This window comes from Centrocercus urophasianus, unplaced genomic scaffold, assembly GCF_019232065.1.
Source record: "Centrocercus urophasianus isolate 14NV4802_14NV808 unplaced genomic scaffold, USGS_Curo_1.0 seq_9, whole genome shotgun sequence".
In the NCBI taxonomy this organism is placed as follows: domain Eukaryota; kingdom Metazoa; phylum Chordata; class Aves; order Galliformes; family Phasianidae; genus Centrocercus; species Centrocercus urophasianus.
Genome location: NW_024885532.1, coordinates 31,492,645 through 31,509,326, shown reverse-complemented (window position 1 = coordinate 31,509,326; position 16,682 = coordinate 31,492,645). Strand labels below are relative to the sequence as shown.

The 16,682-nt window shown below is 42.1% G+C and overlaps 1 protein-coding gene across 2 annotated transcripts in view; it reads left to right on the top strand.

Annotated features, from left to right (window-relative positions):
* The window catches only part of NUP58 (nucleoporin 58), a 36,644-nt gene extending 25,121 nt beyond the window's left edge, over window positions 1-11,523 (top strand). For both annotated transcript variants that reach the window (XM_042838847.1, XM_042838846.1), the window contains exons 14-16: window positions 752-850; window positions 3,637-3,732; window positions 9,524-11,523. In XM_042838847.1, coding sequence (XP_042694781.1) covers window positions 752-850; window positions 3,637-3,732; window positions 9,524-9,693 — 365 coding nt within the window. In that variant the 3' untranslated portion in view covers window positions 9,694-11,523. The remainder of the gene's footprint in view (window positions 1-751; window positions 851-3,636; window positions 3,733-9,523) is intronic.
* The last annotated feature ends 5,159 nt before the right edge of the window (window positions 11,524-16,682 follow it).

The window sequence follows — 16,682 nt, the reverse complement described above, 5'->3', positions numbered from 1 at the left end:
CAGGGAAACCACTGTCAACTTTTTTTAGTTATGGGACAAACTCTGACTCTGAAATCTTGAATGTATCTAATTCTTTAAGGTACACAAAATCGTGCCTTTTGTAAATGTTTATCAAAACAGGTGGTTTGACTAGTTTACCTTACTGAATGGTGTAATGTAGCAGAGCTTAACAGAACTCAGTTATCACTTGTGTGGAAAAAAAAATCGAATTGTCATGTTACTGTGTAATTGACTTGCTTAAAAAATGAACAATAAATTTAATAAAATAAAGTCATTGTCTTGTTTTTTATCTTAGTGTTCTCTTTAAATTTGGATGGAATACTTGAGTAATTTTGAAGATTCCTATTTATTAAATTGATAGAATAGTGTCAGTTCTTTTGTTCTTGGTTTAAAGGTTACCCTTTTTCAGTTCCATTAATACAAGAGGCAGTAAGTTACCTATAGTTCTATCAGGATCTTGATTAGTGATTCAATTATGAAAGTTCAAGGTGAAACTTTTTGAAGTGGTAAATGTTGTTGCTGTCATGCTACTAGTTTGGGGCAAGTTTGACCTCATTACAGTCAGGGTTTTCCTAGATCTTTGTCAGGTGGACATAAAGGCAGACAGTTAAGTGAGGTAAGGTAAAGTTTAGAGTCTTAATGGAATTTGATGAAAGCAATGATGATGTTCACATGGTCAAGTACTTATAAATGAAGGACCTCTTTATTATGAAAGAGTAAGGCAAGTTTGTTCTCATTTTTTTTATACCAGGGCCACAACCATCTCTGGGAGTTAGTTTTGGAACGCCATTCGGCTCAGGTATTGGCACTGGCTTGCAATCAAGTGGCTTAGGTTCTTCAAGCCTTGGAGGTACACTTTAATTTTTCTAATATTTCATTGAACTATGATATCGCACATCTGAATCTCTTGTAAACCTGAAACTTCACCAAGAGGATGATCTGTTTTGGGGCAAGACCTTTACAGTCAGCAGTCTGCACTTCACAAACTTCTTCGTGCCTTACAGAAAGTGTTAGCTATGGCTAATGCAATACTGTAGTAAAAACCCAGGTTGAAGTTCTCCACGGAACTTGGTTGGCAACTGCCCGTGGCAGGGGGTTGGAACTTGATCTTTGAGGTCCCTTCCAACCCAAGCCATTTCATGAGCTGTAGGAAAGTGAATCAAGACCATTCTTCTGTAACTACACTTTGCACTAATTTGAGTATTTGAAAGTTAGCACGTGGGAATACTATAACTAATATATAGAGGTGTTTCACCTGTTGTGTACAGCTCTTAGCTGTGGGGGCCAGTTTCTTATTGGAGTAAGATATGACACTGCTAGAGAACAATACAGTTCTGGGGTCCTGCTGGGTGAAATGTTTGCTCTAGCTGTCACTCTGTTTGTTAGTGATGAAGTAGGGAAGAGTCTTTTTCAACCTGTAAGGCAAAACAACATTTGAAAGCGAGGGGATAAAATACTTTCATAGTGTTGATTAGTAGTGCTAGTAAGAGACACCTGAAAGAAAACTTCAATATCTTTATAGACCTTTTCCTCTGATGTAGTTCTGCTGAAAATGCATTACAACTAGAAATATATTTGCATACAAATGTTCCTATCTATATCAGTCAGGGGTTCTTACACTACACATCAAAAGGCAGCAGTGTTTATTGAAGCTTTTGTGTAAGATCTACAAAGACAATATATACGATCACAAATGGTATGTTGTGGTTTTTCTTATTAGATCCTTTCTGCAGTTGCATTCTGTATCCCTGCATTTGAATCTTCTCAAAGTGTGATAACTGCTACTGTAACACTTAAAAATAATAAAGTCACTGGCTATTGGAAACACTTAACTGCTATGATAGGTAATACTTGAAGATTATGTCAACTTTACCTTAAATGATGATCTTGAAATTATCTTTAAGTCTACTGGTAGGTTTTCACATCAGATTTTATCTCAGATAAGTCTATAAAACAACAACAAACAGGAGAAATAACAGTGGTGGGCTGAATGAAGAATAACTGTGGATTATTGTTATTCCTGCAGTGTTTTAGATGCTTTAAAGCCACACAACTTTTCAACCAAATCAATTATAGTCTAAAGATTGTTTGTGTTTATCAGTCTTACCAACATAAGGAGCATTCTATTTTAAATTGGTGGACATCTGCTTTTAATTTAGCATTAGAGGCCTACCACCCCTTTCTCATAAGCCAGTATGCAGTTGCTTGTTTCATCTATTCTATATTAATTTGTAAAGATTTGGTCTTTTGGCAAATCAAGAAAGCTGTCTCACAGAAGCAACTGTAGAAGAATAAAGGAATACTTTATTCTTACTATTAACTGGCCTGCAGCAATGCTCTTGGAAGGCAGTGAGCAGAGTGAATATTCCAGACGTTTGGAATTCTTACTTAGTAGCATTTTTAACATTTGTGAAACTGCATTTTAGCTGGGAAACATAAATATTTATGAATTGGTCGATTATAAGCATCCAGACCTTAGCTGTTCAGTATGTTAGATAAGCAGCATATTGACCCAATGCTTCATGAAATATTTGCTGATAGAGACCTGACTGTTGGTAATTCATTGCCAGCTAGAAAGGAGGAAAAAGGTGCATCATTCAAAACAAAATATCCTGCGTTCAAATGATATTTCCTGTTGTATTAAATTAAAGCTGCACTTGGTTTAAAAACGACAGAAGACTATGGAACACAGCCTCAGATAGTATCCAATCATTACTAGTTTTAAAAGGTAAAGATTGTTTTGCTAAAGGAGGTGAAGGCTCCATTCAGTGAAGTACATCACCTAACACGTCGCACTTGACGCAGGGGCCTCGTTTCCTTGAATATACTGTGCTCATTCTCACAGTCTCTTGGGACAACAAAAAATACAGAATATATTTCTCTTCTGTTGATCTGTCCTTAATCTCAAACTGCACATACCAGCTTGCTTTTCCTTTTATCTTGAAGATACTTCATGCTCATAACAGAGTTTGAAATTCTGAAATGTATTCTTTGAGATCATAAATAGGAATTGCAAAATGAATATACAGTTAAACATTCACGGCTGCCCTTTTTTGATGATTTTTCCATTAAAAAGTATGAAATTGTTTCTATTCTAGATTCTAATTTACTGTGTTATATAAAGCTTATCACCATTCTGCTTAGAGTAGGGGTGGATGAAATAAGCCCTGAAGTGAGCCAAGTAACTCAAGGAGAAGTCTGCTCTATTCTAAGCCCAGGGAATTTTTCTTTTGGAGTTGTGGATGAAGATTACAGCTTTCTGTAATACAAGTCATATAACTTGTCTGAATTTTCCTAGTTTTGGCTTGTTTGTTATGTTGTTTTCTTGCTGACTTAACAGCAATTCATTAGCAATTTGGTGAACTCGGATACTTCACTTGTAATCATTTGTAGCTTGTTTTATTCGGTTTTGTATTTTGAAGGTAATAATTTTCTCCGAGTCTTTCCTGTTCACACTGATTTCTTACAGAAATCAATGCTATGTTGAGAACGCCACCTATGGTGGTGGCCTTGGAAATATATCTTTACCAAATAATGCTTAGAACAGTTTGTTTTTAGAATACTTGCCCAAAACCTGTATGTCCTTAATTGCTGTGCCTATAATTTTTTTGTTGTGTGTCTTTACTGTTCTGCTAGGATTTGGAAGTAGCTCTGCCTTTGGAAGCAGTGCCACAGGAGCATCGTCATTTGGGTTTGGAACAACAAGTAAACCATCAGGAAGTCTAAGTGCAGGTTGGTTGGTTTATTTAATTCAAGTTTTGAGTGTGGTTTTTTTTTTTTTTTTAATAGTGTCTGTCAAAACTAAAGGAGGGGAACATGCATCACATTGAATCAGATGCAATCTGAGGCATAGAAATGCAGTTACTGCCTGAATGCATAGGCCATACTGTTGCTGAGCTATTGAAATTAATGCATAAATTAGTGACAAGTATACCAGTAATTCCACTTCCTGTATTTAAAAATAAACATTTTACAGATGTTTTTTCTTATCCTGTATATGTTGAAGAGCAAATTATAGGTATCTTTCTGTATGCCTATAATTCATGTGTTCATTATTATGAAATGAAATTACTTCTCTGGCAGTTGAGCTAATCTTGTCAGCATCATCTCACTACTTTGTTTTACCTGGATGATGGTGAGAAGATGAAAATATGGATGTAGTTTCTCCTTAATTCAGATAGCTGAAATCTTACAGGGACTCCTATAACTTGCATCTCTATTTACTACTTAAATTAGAGCTTGTTTTTGAATTATGTAGCTTATCAGCCTTTCTTCAGTGACAGACTGAAGGAGCATCATGTCTCCAGGAATCAGATTTTAGTAGCATGATGATTGTTTTTTAAAAAAGAAGCTTTAACTGCTATTATTATAACCACAATAAATGGCTGCTATTTGTTAGTAACTGCCCAGTAGGTCAGCGTGGACCAGCATCTTCAGTTCCCATGAATTTTTACTTTCTTGGTTAACATTGGATCATTCTATAAAATAGGCCTCTGAAATACCTTAAGCTTTGTGTTATAAGGTGGGGATAGTTCACTAATCTGGCTGTATAGCAGAATGAAGGTGTAACTGCCTACTGCATTTCTGGTAGAACATCTGGCTTTGCAGCATGCAAAGCATCAGCCTTTTTTTTTTTTAAATCTTTTTAATATCAAGTAAGTCAAAACTTGCACTGATGACATTTCTGTTCATAATAACATTTTCAAATAACACTGCAGCCTCTTTTTAGCAGCGTGAATGAGTTGGACACAATAAGATTATAATTGTTTTCAGCTGTCTCAAGAGTCACAGATACAGAAGGTGGTAACCAGGAACATTAAGGATTAAATGTAATTATTTCCTACTTTCTAAAATAGTCTTCATGAAGATCCTCATCTAGGCTGGGATCATGGAGTAGAAAATTCTGTGACATTTTGGTTATCCTGAAGCATGTTAACTTTTACCTTTCATGTCCAAAACTCTGATCTATAGCTTCTGGATTGCATAAACTCTTAAATACTTTGTGTGTGTATAAATTATGTGTAAGGCTAGTAATTTTTTTTTTAGCTTATATATCCTATTTCCAAAGTAACACTTCCAGAATCCTGAAATAGGAATATTTTATTACTCACCATAAGATAGTTTTATGTTTTTTCTGAATTTCTCTTTTCAGCAGTTGAGAGATGGGTGGAGGTGGCATGTGTGGTTATACTGATGTTACTGCTTTTGTTTAGATGTGAGCATTTTGGTTGGTCTTTTGCCCATTCATAAGGAAGTGTTCTGCTATCCTATCTTGGGTTGCTTAGGTAATGCCTCAACTCTCCGCTTTCTACCAGTTTGTTCTTAGTTTAGAATGAAGATTAGAGGTCCTCAAAGAGTTCCTGTTGAGTGTTTGAGTTACGTACATTTGTTACAAAACTTTGGTGGTTTTTTTTCTAGTAGTATTTACTGTTTTTCTCAGTTTCGGTTTGTGTTTCTGAAGAGAATTTTGTGCTATGAAAGTACTTAAGCAACTTTCCATAGCAGCTTGAGCTCAGTGCAGGAGCAGTCTCTATATGCAGTGTGTCAGCAGGTGAAAGGCAGTGCAGCTAGTCTTCTTTCAATTCGATGTCAATCTCTCAGGAGTGGGACTGTGCTCTCAGCAAGTTTGCTGATGATCCCAAGCTGAGCGGTGCAGTTGATACAATAGAAGGAAGGGATGCCATCCAGAGGGACCTGGGCAAATTTGAAAAATGGTCCCGTGTCACCCGATGAGATTCAACAAGGCCAAGTGCAAGGTGTTGCAATGGGGTCGAGGCAATCTCAGGCATGTGTACAGACTGGGAGGAAAAACTCAGAGAGCAGCCCTGCAGAGAAAGTCTTGGGGATTCTGGTGCACAAAAGGCTGGACGTAAGCCAGCAGCGTGTGCTTCTGGCCCAAAAGGCCAGTGGTATTCTGGGCAGTATCAAAAGAGGGGTGGCCAGCAGGGAGAGGGAGGGGGTTGTCCCTTTCTACTCACTCTTCATGAGGCATCACCTTCAGTACTGTGTCCAGGCCCAGCACAAGAAAGATGCAAAGCTGCTGGAGTGGGTCCAGAAGAGGCCACGAAGACGATCAGAGAGCTTTAGCACTTCTTCTATGGAGAAAGATTAAGGGAGTGAGGCTTGTTCAGCCTGGGGAAGACAAAGCTCCAGGGAGACCTCATTACAGCTTTCCACTACTTGAAGGGAGCTTATGACAGGGAAGGAGACTTGACTTTTTCTTACACAGGCAGATAGTGATATGACAAGGGAGAATGGTTTAAAACAAAAAGAGGGTAGATTTGGATTAGATGTTGGGGAAATGTTTTTTATTCGGGGGGTGAAGAGGCACAGGCTGCCCAGAGGAGCTGTGGATTCCCCATTCCTGGAGGCACTCGAGACCAGGTTGGTTGGGCCCTGGACAGCCTGAGCTGGTGGATGGAACCCCGTCCATGGCAGGGTTGGAACTGGATGATCTCTAAGGTCCCTTTCAACCCAAGGCATTCTACAGACTCCTTTAGTGCGCACAGCTGTGCGATAAAACAAATGTTTCTCTGAAATGCAGGCAGAGCTTCCTTCCATTGTGAAGAGCCTACTCCTAGTGAACAGTCCATCTTAATTCCTAGCTCCTTATTTATTTGATGGCAACCAAAAAGACTGATTTAGGTGGAATATTAAGAACACTGACTCCCGAAATGATGAGAGAAGCAGAAAAATCACCTGAATTTTTCAGAGGTAATATTGTGGGGGGGAGAGTGTGTGAAAGCAGAGGTACTAAGCATGCTTTGAAATCTGAGTTGGTAATTTGTAATAGAGAACTGTTTTTACTGAAGAATAGTAGTGCCAATGATGATACAAGAGACAATTGAATGGGATCATGGAAGGACATGCTTCTGCTGTTGGAAAATGGACCTATGTGTAATCAATATGTAGTAGCAATGAGCAAGTAACAGAGGCCTTTGTAAATCAGCCAGAGCTGTGCTGGAAATCCGTTTTGAATTAGTGTCCTATTGTAATATGGAGGGAGGAGGAGATTGCTTTTGAGGTCTGCTCAACTGCTAGTTATCCCTGTGGCATTGAAACAAGAACAGCAAACTACCACAACCTGTTACGAGAAAGCTTTTATCTTTTGTTTGGCTTTACCTCTCTGAAGGGTTTGCCTGAAGTTTGAGTTGCTTGAGTGTGTGTGATGGGGTTTAGTAGGCCAGGTGGATGGTTGAGCTTGATAGTCTTGAAGGTCTTTTCCAATGGCTATGAAGCAGAGGTGCAAATGCCCAATGAGTGAAGTGTACTCTAAGGTCCTTAAGGTTGATGCTAAGTTTGTGCCTCCAAAGGACAGGTGGTCGCTTACTTCCTGAAAGGAATTGTTGATACATAACTAATGTTAATTTCAAGCCAGAAATTGATCATGTTGTAGCTGTGATTCAAGACTGTGTGCAGCTCGTCCCTCTAAAACTGAATGTGGGTCTTGTTGGAAGTTGATTTCTAAAGATACCTCAAGATTTTCATTTGAATATTTTGTGTAGGGTTTCTTTTTTTTTCCTCTTAAAAAAATTTGTAGGACAAAGCCTTTTAGATTGATTTCCCTTTGACCTTTCTACACTTCTGTGGCCGTCCTAAATAGCACTTGTACAGCTGTTGCTTCCTGGGTCACAGGTAAATTAACAAACATCCTCTCAGTCGCCTGTCACACACGGCTCGTGCATCTTTCTTTCTCTAACATTACTCAAAGTTCAGGTTGTGTTCCCTGCATCCAGAAGCAGCTGCATGGAGGTGGTTCACATGCACTTCATCCCTGGCACTGTGGATCACATACAACTTTACTGTGAATTGTTTGTGTTGTGTGTTCTGTAGAAACCAATACTTACGTGCTATCTCAGCTCTGTACTTGAAGTAAAAATTTAACCTTACGAAGAACAGCTTATGTTATTAAAGATTTTTTTCATTCATGGCATTTCCAGATGAAAAACCAGTTTATTCTTTCGAAACCTTACCTAGTATTCAGAGTTAACAGGAAAATAGGAGGATAGTGACATCTGCTTCACCCTTTACAATCTAGGATGGGAGACAAATCAGTCCAGAAGGCTTAGGTGAAAGCCAAACGAACAATATCACTAGATACACTTGAGATGCACGTACTTATTACAGTGAGTTGTGCACAGGCAAGTGTATGCTGAAGAACTGCAGTTACCAAAATGGCTTGGTTTTCCCCTTCACAAGATGAGTTACTGTAGTGTGATTGTCTGATCCAGATCCAGGCGTTACAGGTAGGAGAATTCCACCTTAGACTTTGAAATGTAACTGAAGCATTAGAGCAAGAGCTGAGTGAGAGAAGGGAAGATATCAGGCTCATGTGGGCAACTTGAGATTCTGCTGAGAAAACCAGTTGGGTTTTAATTTCTTGGCTTTAAAGATAAGATATTCAGTTGATACTGATACAATCAAGGATTGCTTTTACTGTCTGCCAGAGAACTGGTGAAATTAAGTAGTGCTTATTAAGAACAAACTTGTTTGTGAATCAGTCTTGTTTTTTCTAATATTAATGTACATTGTGCAACATGTATAAACTACTTGAAATCTTCACTTGCACCTGTCGTACTTGTTGTGTGATTGTTTATTATCTGCTTTCTTCAGGGAATGGAAGAGTTATGGGCTTCTACTTATTGACCAGTAGTTGGAAACTTATCCTCCAGTTCTCTCTTTTGAGTATTACCAAATTGGTTATACTTCAAAAAAGAAAGTAAAATGATGAAGCGTTACTGTTGCTGAAAGTGGTGAATGGATTTTCTTCAGCTGACCTTGCTTTGTAGCTGAACAGAGTGGAATTATTTTTTTGTAACTCCTCCCTCCTTTTTTACGTCAATGTGAGCAACAGCAAAACTTGCTCACCTATTCATTCGGTTTTCCAGAGCTTTGTTTTCAAGGCTGCTGTTTGACTCAAGTCATAAAGGGTGTTTTTTAGATACCAGGAATTTGACAGAGATTTTGAACCTTTCCTACCTCTTATTTAATGTAGGGTCTGTGCCACTTATGTTGCAAGGGCAGGGAAAGGTAGCCTAGTCAGTAGGGCAGGGGGCTGCGTATGCAGCTTTGCCATTAACTTGCTGTGAGGTGAAGTGAGGCTCGTGGTCTGCTTGTACCTCTGCCTTCCCTTCCCACCCTGCTTTTTATGTGTTACGTGTCTCAATATGCAGTGCTGGGAGCCTGGGCTGGGGGTTATGGCGCTACAACTGCTGTGCAGTTTCAGTGGGGTTTGTGGCTGCCACTTTGATGTGAATAGTGGTATTGTATAAATAGGCTGTGATCTAAGATTAGAGTTGCTTATAATCACTGAAGTAGGCTGTGTTAGAGCCGTAATATCCCAACTGATATAGCTGACAAGTCCACGTGTGTTAGCAACACGACATACTGTTGTAGATCCACATTGGTATACAGTACTATAAATATAGTAATAAAGTAGCTGATGCTCACAGCTCCAAGGAGAAACAAATTTGCAATCCCGGTATAAGCCATGTTTTAAAATGTCTTTTCCCTCCTTCATAAGGCTTTGGCAGCTCGACTACGTCTGGGTTTAACTTCAGCAATCCTGGCATCACAGCATCAGCTGGCTTGACGTTCGGGGTGTCTAATCCTGCATCTGCAGGCTTTGGGACAGGAGGGCAACTTCTTCAGCTGAAGAAACCTCCAGCTGGAAACAAGCGAGGGAAGAGATAGGCACCTCTCTTAGGGAAGTGGAAGTGAATCAACTTTGTTCATCTGAGAAGTCTATTTTTCTAGATTGATGCATTGATTAAATCGCATCCGTGAGATTTATAAAAAATAAAAATAAAAAAAAAGTTGCTACTTTTCCCTAGTCTGAAACACAAAATGAATCATACTGAACAGCTATTTTCTTGTGAATATAAACCTGTTTATGTATTTTTATTTTTGGCCCTAGTTTTAGAAATGTTCTATACTGCATTATTAAAGATTCTTGTAAAACCATCTATTTAAACTAATGTTAGTAGCAGAATATTTTTTGTTAATAAGCTTTATACCATATGAATATATGCATATTTGTTTTTTGTACAGAAAGTATATTCTAGTACAAATACTAGAGTTCATATCTTCTGTTCCTGGATATGGCCTTTAAATCTACTTCAGGGTGTTTCTGTGTATATGGATGTAAATATATACAGTACAGTGCACACACCAGTGTGTATGTGTATGTATAAAATAAAACCAGATGTGCAAACCTTTCCCCACAGACAGGTCTCCTTTACTTTGTGTTCTGTTTGTCCACGTTGCTCTGTGGTTCCACATCTTGATGTTCTATGGATTTCAAACGGGGGGTCCCAGGCTGTGTCGTCATTGCTGCTTGTGTTTTGTTGCTTAAGACCAGCTGAAGTAAAACGTTTACTATCTCATGAAGTTCTGTATGTGGCGTTTGGTGGATGCAGTGTGTGAAGTTGTTTATTTTAGCCACTTCTCAACCAGTTCTTAAAGAAGAAGCCGGGATCTTGACTCAGACATTTCCTAGGTAATGTTCCCAAACTGATTTTTCTTCAGCTGCACGGCAGGACGTTGTGGGGTTTCAGGGTTCCACAAGGTCTGCTTGCAAGCAGAGCTGTCAACCTGCATGAGCTCTTCCTAGCAGCTGGAGGGGGGGGGTGGATTGTACCATTGTAGCCATGATTGGAATTAACTGTTACAAATCAGAGCTGATTCACTAGCTGCTTCTAGTCAGTGCTATTAGCACAAACACCAGAGCAGGTGTGTATCTGCTTTCAATATGAGCTATAGTACAGTAAGTTGCTGCTGAAGAATTGAGAAAAATGATGTAATTTGAAGGTTAAACTACTGCAACAGTAGAGTATAAATCTTGTGTATTACATCATAGCTGCTTGTGCTGCATTTCCAATTCAGTGTGTGCTACAAACATCTGGAAAGCATCCTAAAGAGGTACGTACTGCCTAGTGTGAGTGGAAATGTGAATATGGGACTTTGGGTTCAAGTGTTGCTTTCTGTATACAAGATGCATCAAATGAATATTCACTGTTTTCACAAAAGCACCTTTTTTCTAAAACAGTTAAAGTGCATAAGGGTGTTTTGGTTTTTTTCCAAGCATCGAGTTATTCCAGTTATGGAAGTGTTATTACCATTTAGTATGTTTTGGAAGTGATGTCTGCGGTGGTTGCTTTTGGACAGATGTTTATCACTTGATCTGGCAGAATTCAGAGAAACTGAGCACAGAACTCCTGGCTTTGGTACACTTGTATGTTATTGCATCTCTGCGAGCGCTCCCTTAGGAATCCAGTGTGTGTTTTTCATGTTTGGGAAAACTGAAAGCTTAAAGTTTGTTCTGACTTAACCTTTTTTAAAACATATGTTGGGCTGCAGTCAAAACCACAATGTTTTTATTCTTTTGTTATTGCTTTTTAATAATGTTAAACCACTGGACTTGTATTAATTTGTGAAGCCAATTCAAAGTATGTACTCCTTGTCCATATGTGCAACTTACCATTGTGCAAACAATAAAACAAATGCTGTGATCCTTGTAATACATATTTGCCTATTTGAAAGGTCATTTCCTGTTGTCTTCCTATGTTATGTAGAACAAACAAAACTATAATCAGCTAATATGTAGAATTCTATGGTTTTTTTTTCTTGCTGAAGTTTTAGGGCCTCAATCCCTGGAGTGAAAGGGAGGGCTGGGCTGGGAGGAATGGTGGTTTTTGTCTGGAGTCTCTTCACACTGAGCTATATGAAGCTGGGCCATGCTGTAACATAGTACTAGGTAGGTTTTTTTAATCAGTTCTAAAGCTGTCTGAGCCTCCTGTGTATCTGTATTTTGTTCTGTTTCTCTTCATGTTAAGGCAGCCCGTATCTCCTTAATTCTAGCCCAGGTGGAGAAGTGATTACATAGTGCAATAATTGCATGCTGTAGTACAAACTAAAGTGGTTGAAGTTGGATTTGAAATAATTACCTTCCCAGTATGTTTCTTTGAATTTAGCCATGACTTTCATGGTTCAGCACTGCGTGTGTTGTTTCAAATACTTTTTCAAAGTAAAGCTGTGCAATACAATTGTAGTGCAGAACACAAATACATTTGAGGGATGACAGTTTCCTACAAGGCACGTTAAGCTGACCTGTGCTTACACACAGTGGAATGAAATCAAGTCTGCAGTTGGCTCTTTCAAGAGGGGAAGATTGCAGTGGGATGGATGTGGGATGTGATTCTCTTTATCTGTTAAGACCTTGTACAGTTGTGGTGTGAAGGATTTATGTGGCCTCTTCTACCAGAAGGACCTTGGGTTTTCCATTATTCTCATTGCAATATCCGTAAGAGGAGGTGTGACAGAGTTAAGCCTCAGTTTGCTTGCATTGTAAACCTCTTCCTGGCCCATCATCTCAAAACCTGCGCACCCATATTTGCTTGTGTTCCTGACAAGCTGACTGTGCTGCCTGCCATGCACGTTTACTGTTTTCTTTTTGCTTGGGTGGGAGGGGGTTGAAATGGAGGAGCTGGGAAGGATTCGTGCATCTTCTCACCACAGGCCTCTGAAATCCAGATCCTGGCACACCTCTTCCACCTACATGTTCTTAACAGGACTATATGTTGAACTCTAGACTTAGTGGCCTTTTCATCTTTGATGTAAGTGATAATTCTGTGGGGTTTCTTCCCCTCCCACTCTTTACCTGTTAATAGAAGTAATCCAGTGTCTGTTATGTCATCTGTTACCTGTTGATGGTGCTGGTACCTGGAATGCCTCAGCAGAGGGTAAACAAGCAGTAATGTGCAGGGTTTCGTGAGAAATTAGGAGTAACCATATAGGAAAATGCATCCGTGCTGTAACATGCAAATACATCATGCACTATAAAAGTTTGTTTTCTGAAAACTCTTATTCGGGTATATAATGGGGGTGGGGGGAGGGAAGGGCAGTAAGTGGATTTCTAGCATTAAATTATACATTTTGACTGCTGGGATTGTGCTGGCTGGCTGTTCCTATCTTCCTTGCCCAGTACCTTGTGAGTGCATGGTGACTGCCTGCAGGCATTGCTAGCTCTGCATACTGAGCAGTAGGGCTGCACAACCTGTGTACAACCCAGGCTGGGCTTGGGAAGGCGGTGAGGCAGAGTGCTGCCGTGGCCCGGTGCCTCCCACCTACCTGGATGGGTTTGTTGCTGGGAAGGGGTGGGAGATGGAGGGGTGCAGAGTGTGAGGTTTCCTGCTGTCAGTGGGATGGCAGATTTCAGTTCACATCAGGATCACTTCTGAGCTCAAGGCCGAGTGCTTGCATGCTGATATTTTGTGCTCCTAAATCCAACTGAGCCTGCAAAGCACATTCTTGTATTGCTTACAGTAGGTAGAAACTAGATGTAGATGACTGTAGCAGTTCAATTTTCTAGGTAGGAAGAAAACAACCCTAAGGGTTTCCTGTTGGGATTCCAAAAGCTCTGTTAGAATGCTGCTTTCACCAGGTGGCAGGAGACGACCACTTTCATACAGCCCCTACAAGGCTCTCAAAGGCACAGTTGTGCAGCCTCACCTTTTTTTACAGGTCACTCACGTGTTCTTGCACCTTTCTCTAAGGTGGTAAGGTTCTTGTTCCTCTGCACCAGCATTTGAGCAATCCCTGAGACTGACTTGGCTGTGTTGCTGTGAGGTTTGTTACTCAATGCATTCTTACTCAGCGTCAGGAATCTAATCTTCGTGATCCTGTGCTGCAGTTGTGGAGCGCTGCAGTGAGGAGGTGAGTATGCCAGGTGTTGCTTTAGCCTTCACAACTTCTTTCAGAGAACAGCATGCTCCTTCCTTCCCTAACTTTGTATAAGTAAGGCAATTCCAGCTTACTCTGAGCTGCTTAAGTTTAGAAGCTTCTGCAAAATTAGGTATAGAACTGATAGCAGGTCAGCTCTGCTGAACTCGTGCATGGAGGACTTGGGAAGCATATGCCTGTCCCAACAGGTCAACAGCTGAACAGACATGAAGTGTTTTTTCTGGTTTGTTCCACTGAGCTCTCAAACTGATCAATTTTCCCTCTTCTTTTCAATGCAGGTTTCAGTGTACAGTGCATACTTGGGCAGCCCAAGGACAGAACCATTATGAAATGTCGTGCAGTTGTCTCCAAAATCCTGTTCTGATCAGACGCTATCTGCCTCCTGGGCAAGAAGTGCCTTGTTGGCTCTGTGTCCTTAACGTGCTGTGTTGCAGAACCACTGGGTGCTTTTGGGCTGACTGTCCCAGCCACAACAGTGAGCCAGGATGATGAGGTTTTGGTTGGGCACTAGGGTGTGCTCATAGTAAAAGGAAAAGCCTTGATAAATACTCAAAATTCAGTAGTGGTGAATTTATTATCTGGTGTAAGCTCTTGGGGGGGGTGGAAAAAGTGGCAAAAAGCTTTCTAGACTTGCAGTTGGATGAAACCTTGGGTGGAGAAAATATGAACTGTAAACATTTGCGTAAACATTACTGAGCTACAACTCAGTAGTCTATTAGCTCCTTAGTTAGGTAGCTAAATAGCTCCTCCAAACTGGACATCAAAAATCTCTAATGCTGTTAACACTGATAGTGTTTCCTAGCTGTCAGGGCCACCCTTATTTCATCTGGTCACTACGGAAATTGGTGGCAACTTACTGCCACTAACAGTGCACTGCTTAACGTCACAGCTTACTGCCCAAACCCTGGGAACAGCCCTGTAGGAGCAGGTGGGTGCTGGCATGCCTCATACTGCCAAAGCACGAGTCAGCCCATCCCTGCCTGGGCTGCTGGCTGAGCTCATACAGCTCAGATTTTATCTGCACTTTTGATGCTAAGTAAAATAGCAGTGCTGCAAGCAAAAATAGTCTTTGACCAGTGATGTAAGCAATATGCTAACATCTCCTAATCCTAAATACACTTCTATGCATTTTTAATTTTCTGCTCATTTGCACTAATAATGTAAAACCCAAACCCACACATTAAGCCAAGAGGAAGAACACTTTTTTTCTTGCCTAGCACATGTGAATCTCACTGTGCAGGTGGTAAGCTGGGCCACACCTGTGTGGCAGTGCTGATTCCACAGCACAGTGCCTGTGGGCGCAAAGCTGCTGGCTGCTACTGCATCACGAGGTGAGCAACAGTCAGATCTCAGTTTTGAGACTGTTTTCTCTGCCTTCACTTGACTGAAAATGCTCCTGTTTCATGCTCTGGTTGGCACAAAGCAGTGTGAGTAGGGGAAGCTTCTGGGTTTTTCTTTCAATTGAAGTAAGTTGATGACGGTGCTGCCCTGCCTGTTTGCTTTGTGTGGCTGGGAGGGAGCAGGCTGGGAAAGGTTGGTGTAGTCGTAGAGTCACAGAATAGCTTGGGTTGGAAAGGACCTTACAGCCCACCCAATTTGAACCCTGGGCAGGGCTGCCGCCCACCAGCTCAGGTTGTCCAAGGACCTACCCAGCTTGGCCTTGAACATCTTTGGGGTTGGGGTATCCTCAGCTTCTCTGCGCAACCAAGGCCCTAAGAAGCAATTCTTTCCTTCTTTTTATCTGGGGCTGCATAACTAGGTGTATTCTCCGTTTGCTGGTACCTGGGTTTGCTGGGCCGATGGTGTGCGGAGGTCCAGGGTGGGTAAACCACAGAATCACAGAATTGTAGGTGTTGGAAGGGACCTCCAGATGCCCATAGCAGTGTGACACGGACTGACTGCTGTCAAGCTGCTCACCTGCCCCAAGTGCCTCAGCTGCGTGGGTGCTGGCCTTGGTGTCATGGTGGGGCTGCGGCTGCCTCCTGCCTTTGGCTCACACAACTGTGCCTTTGGAGCTGGCTGTGAGGTGGTGGGTGGAGGTTTCAGTGTTACTGGTGCTGCTGTGGGGCTGTTGTTGCCCAAGGCCTGGTGATGGAGCTTCACCTCACCACAGCCCAGGCTGCTCCTACTGTCATGACTCTCTAGTGAGGTTTTCCTTGGCTCCACTTGTTCTAATTATTTCTCAGGAACTGAGAGCCAGTAAAAGAAAGTCTTTCTCTCAAGAATACACATGTATTTTAAAACACAGATATTAAATACGTTCCCTGAGCAGGAATAAAAAATAAAAACGTCCACGCCATGCAAGCAGTACCCCAGTCAGTGCAGCAGCTGGGCTCTGGCCGTGCTCAGGGCGCACGGCGTCGTTGAGCGGCTCTACGGCAGCGGCTCCCGGGGCTCCGTTCCCGCCTCTGTCACACGGGGGCAGCACGGCCACGCCGCGGCGAGCTGTGCCGGCGTGCCGCTGGGTTGGCAGGTCGGAGCTCAGCCGCGAACTCATCCTCTGCCCGTGCAGCTCGGCAGGGCGCGCGGATGCGTGCAGGAGGCGGCTATGAATGCAAGAAATCCGCCTTGAAGCGGATTCTCAGTGCCACACGGCACGAGTGGAGCGAGCTCTGGGCTCGCGGTGCCGGGTCGGGGCACAGCGGGGCTCCTTCGCTGGGGGAGCCGGGAGGGACCGCCGGGACGGCCGAGCTCCGCGCTGCGCTGGGGTGGACACACGGGCGCCTGTCCGATACCAGTGCGGGTATTGTCATCGTGAGAATGCAAGTGCAGCCCGAACTCAAACCGGGCGGTGCCGGCAGCGGCGCTCCGCGGATCGGGCAGCGCCCCGGGCTGTTGCTGAGGAGCCGCCTGAGCCTCGGAGGGTGCCGGCCTCTGCGGAGGGGAAGGCAAACTTTGCCGATACTTCGGCGCCACCAGGAACGCCCAGCTCGCCTTCCCCG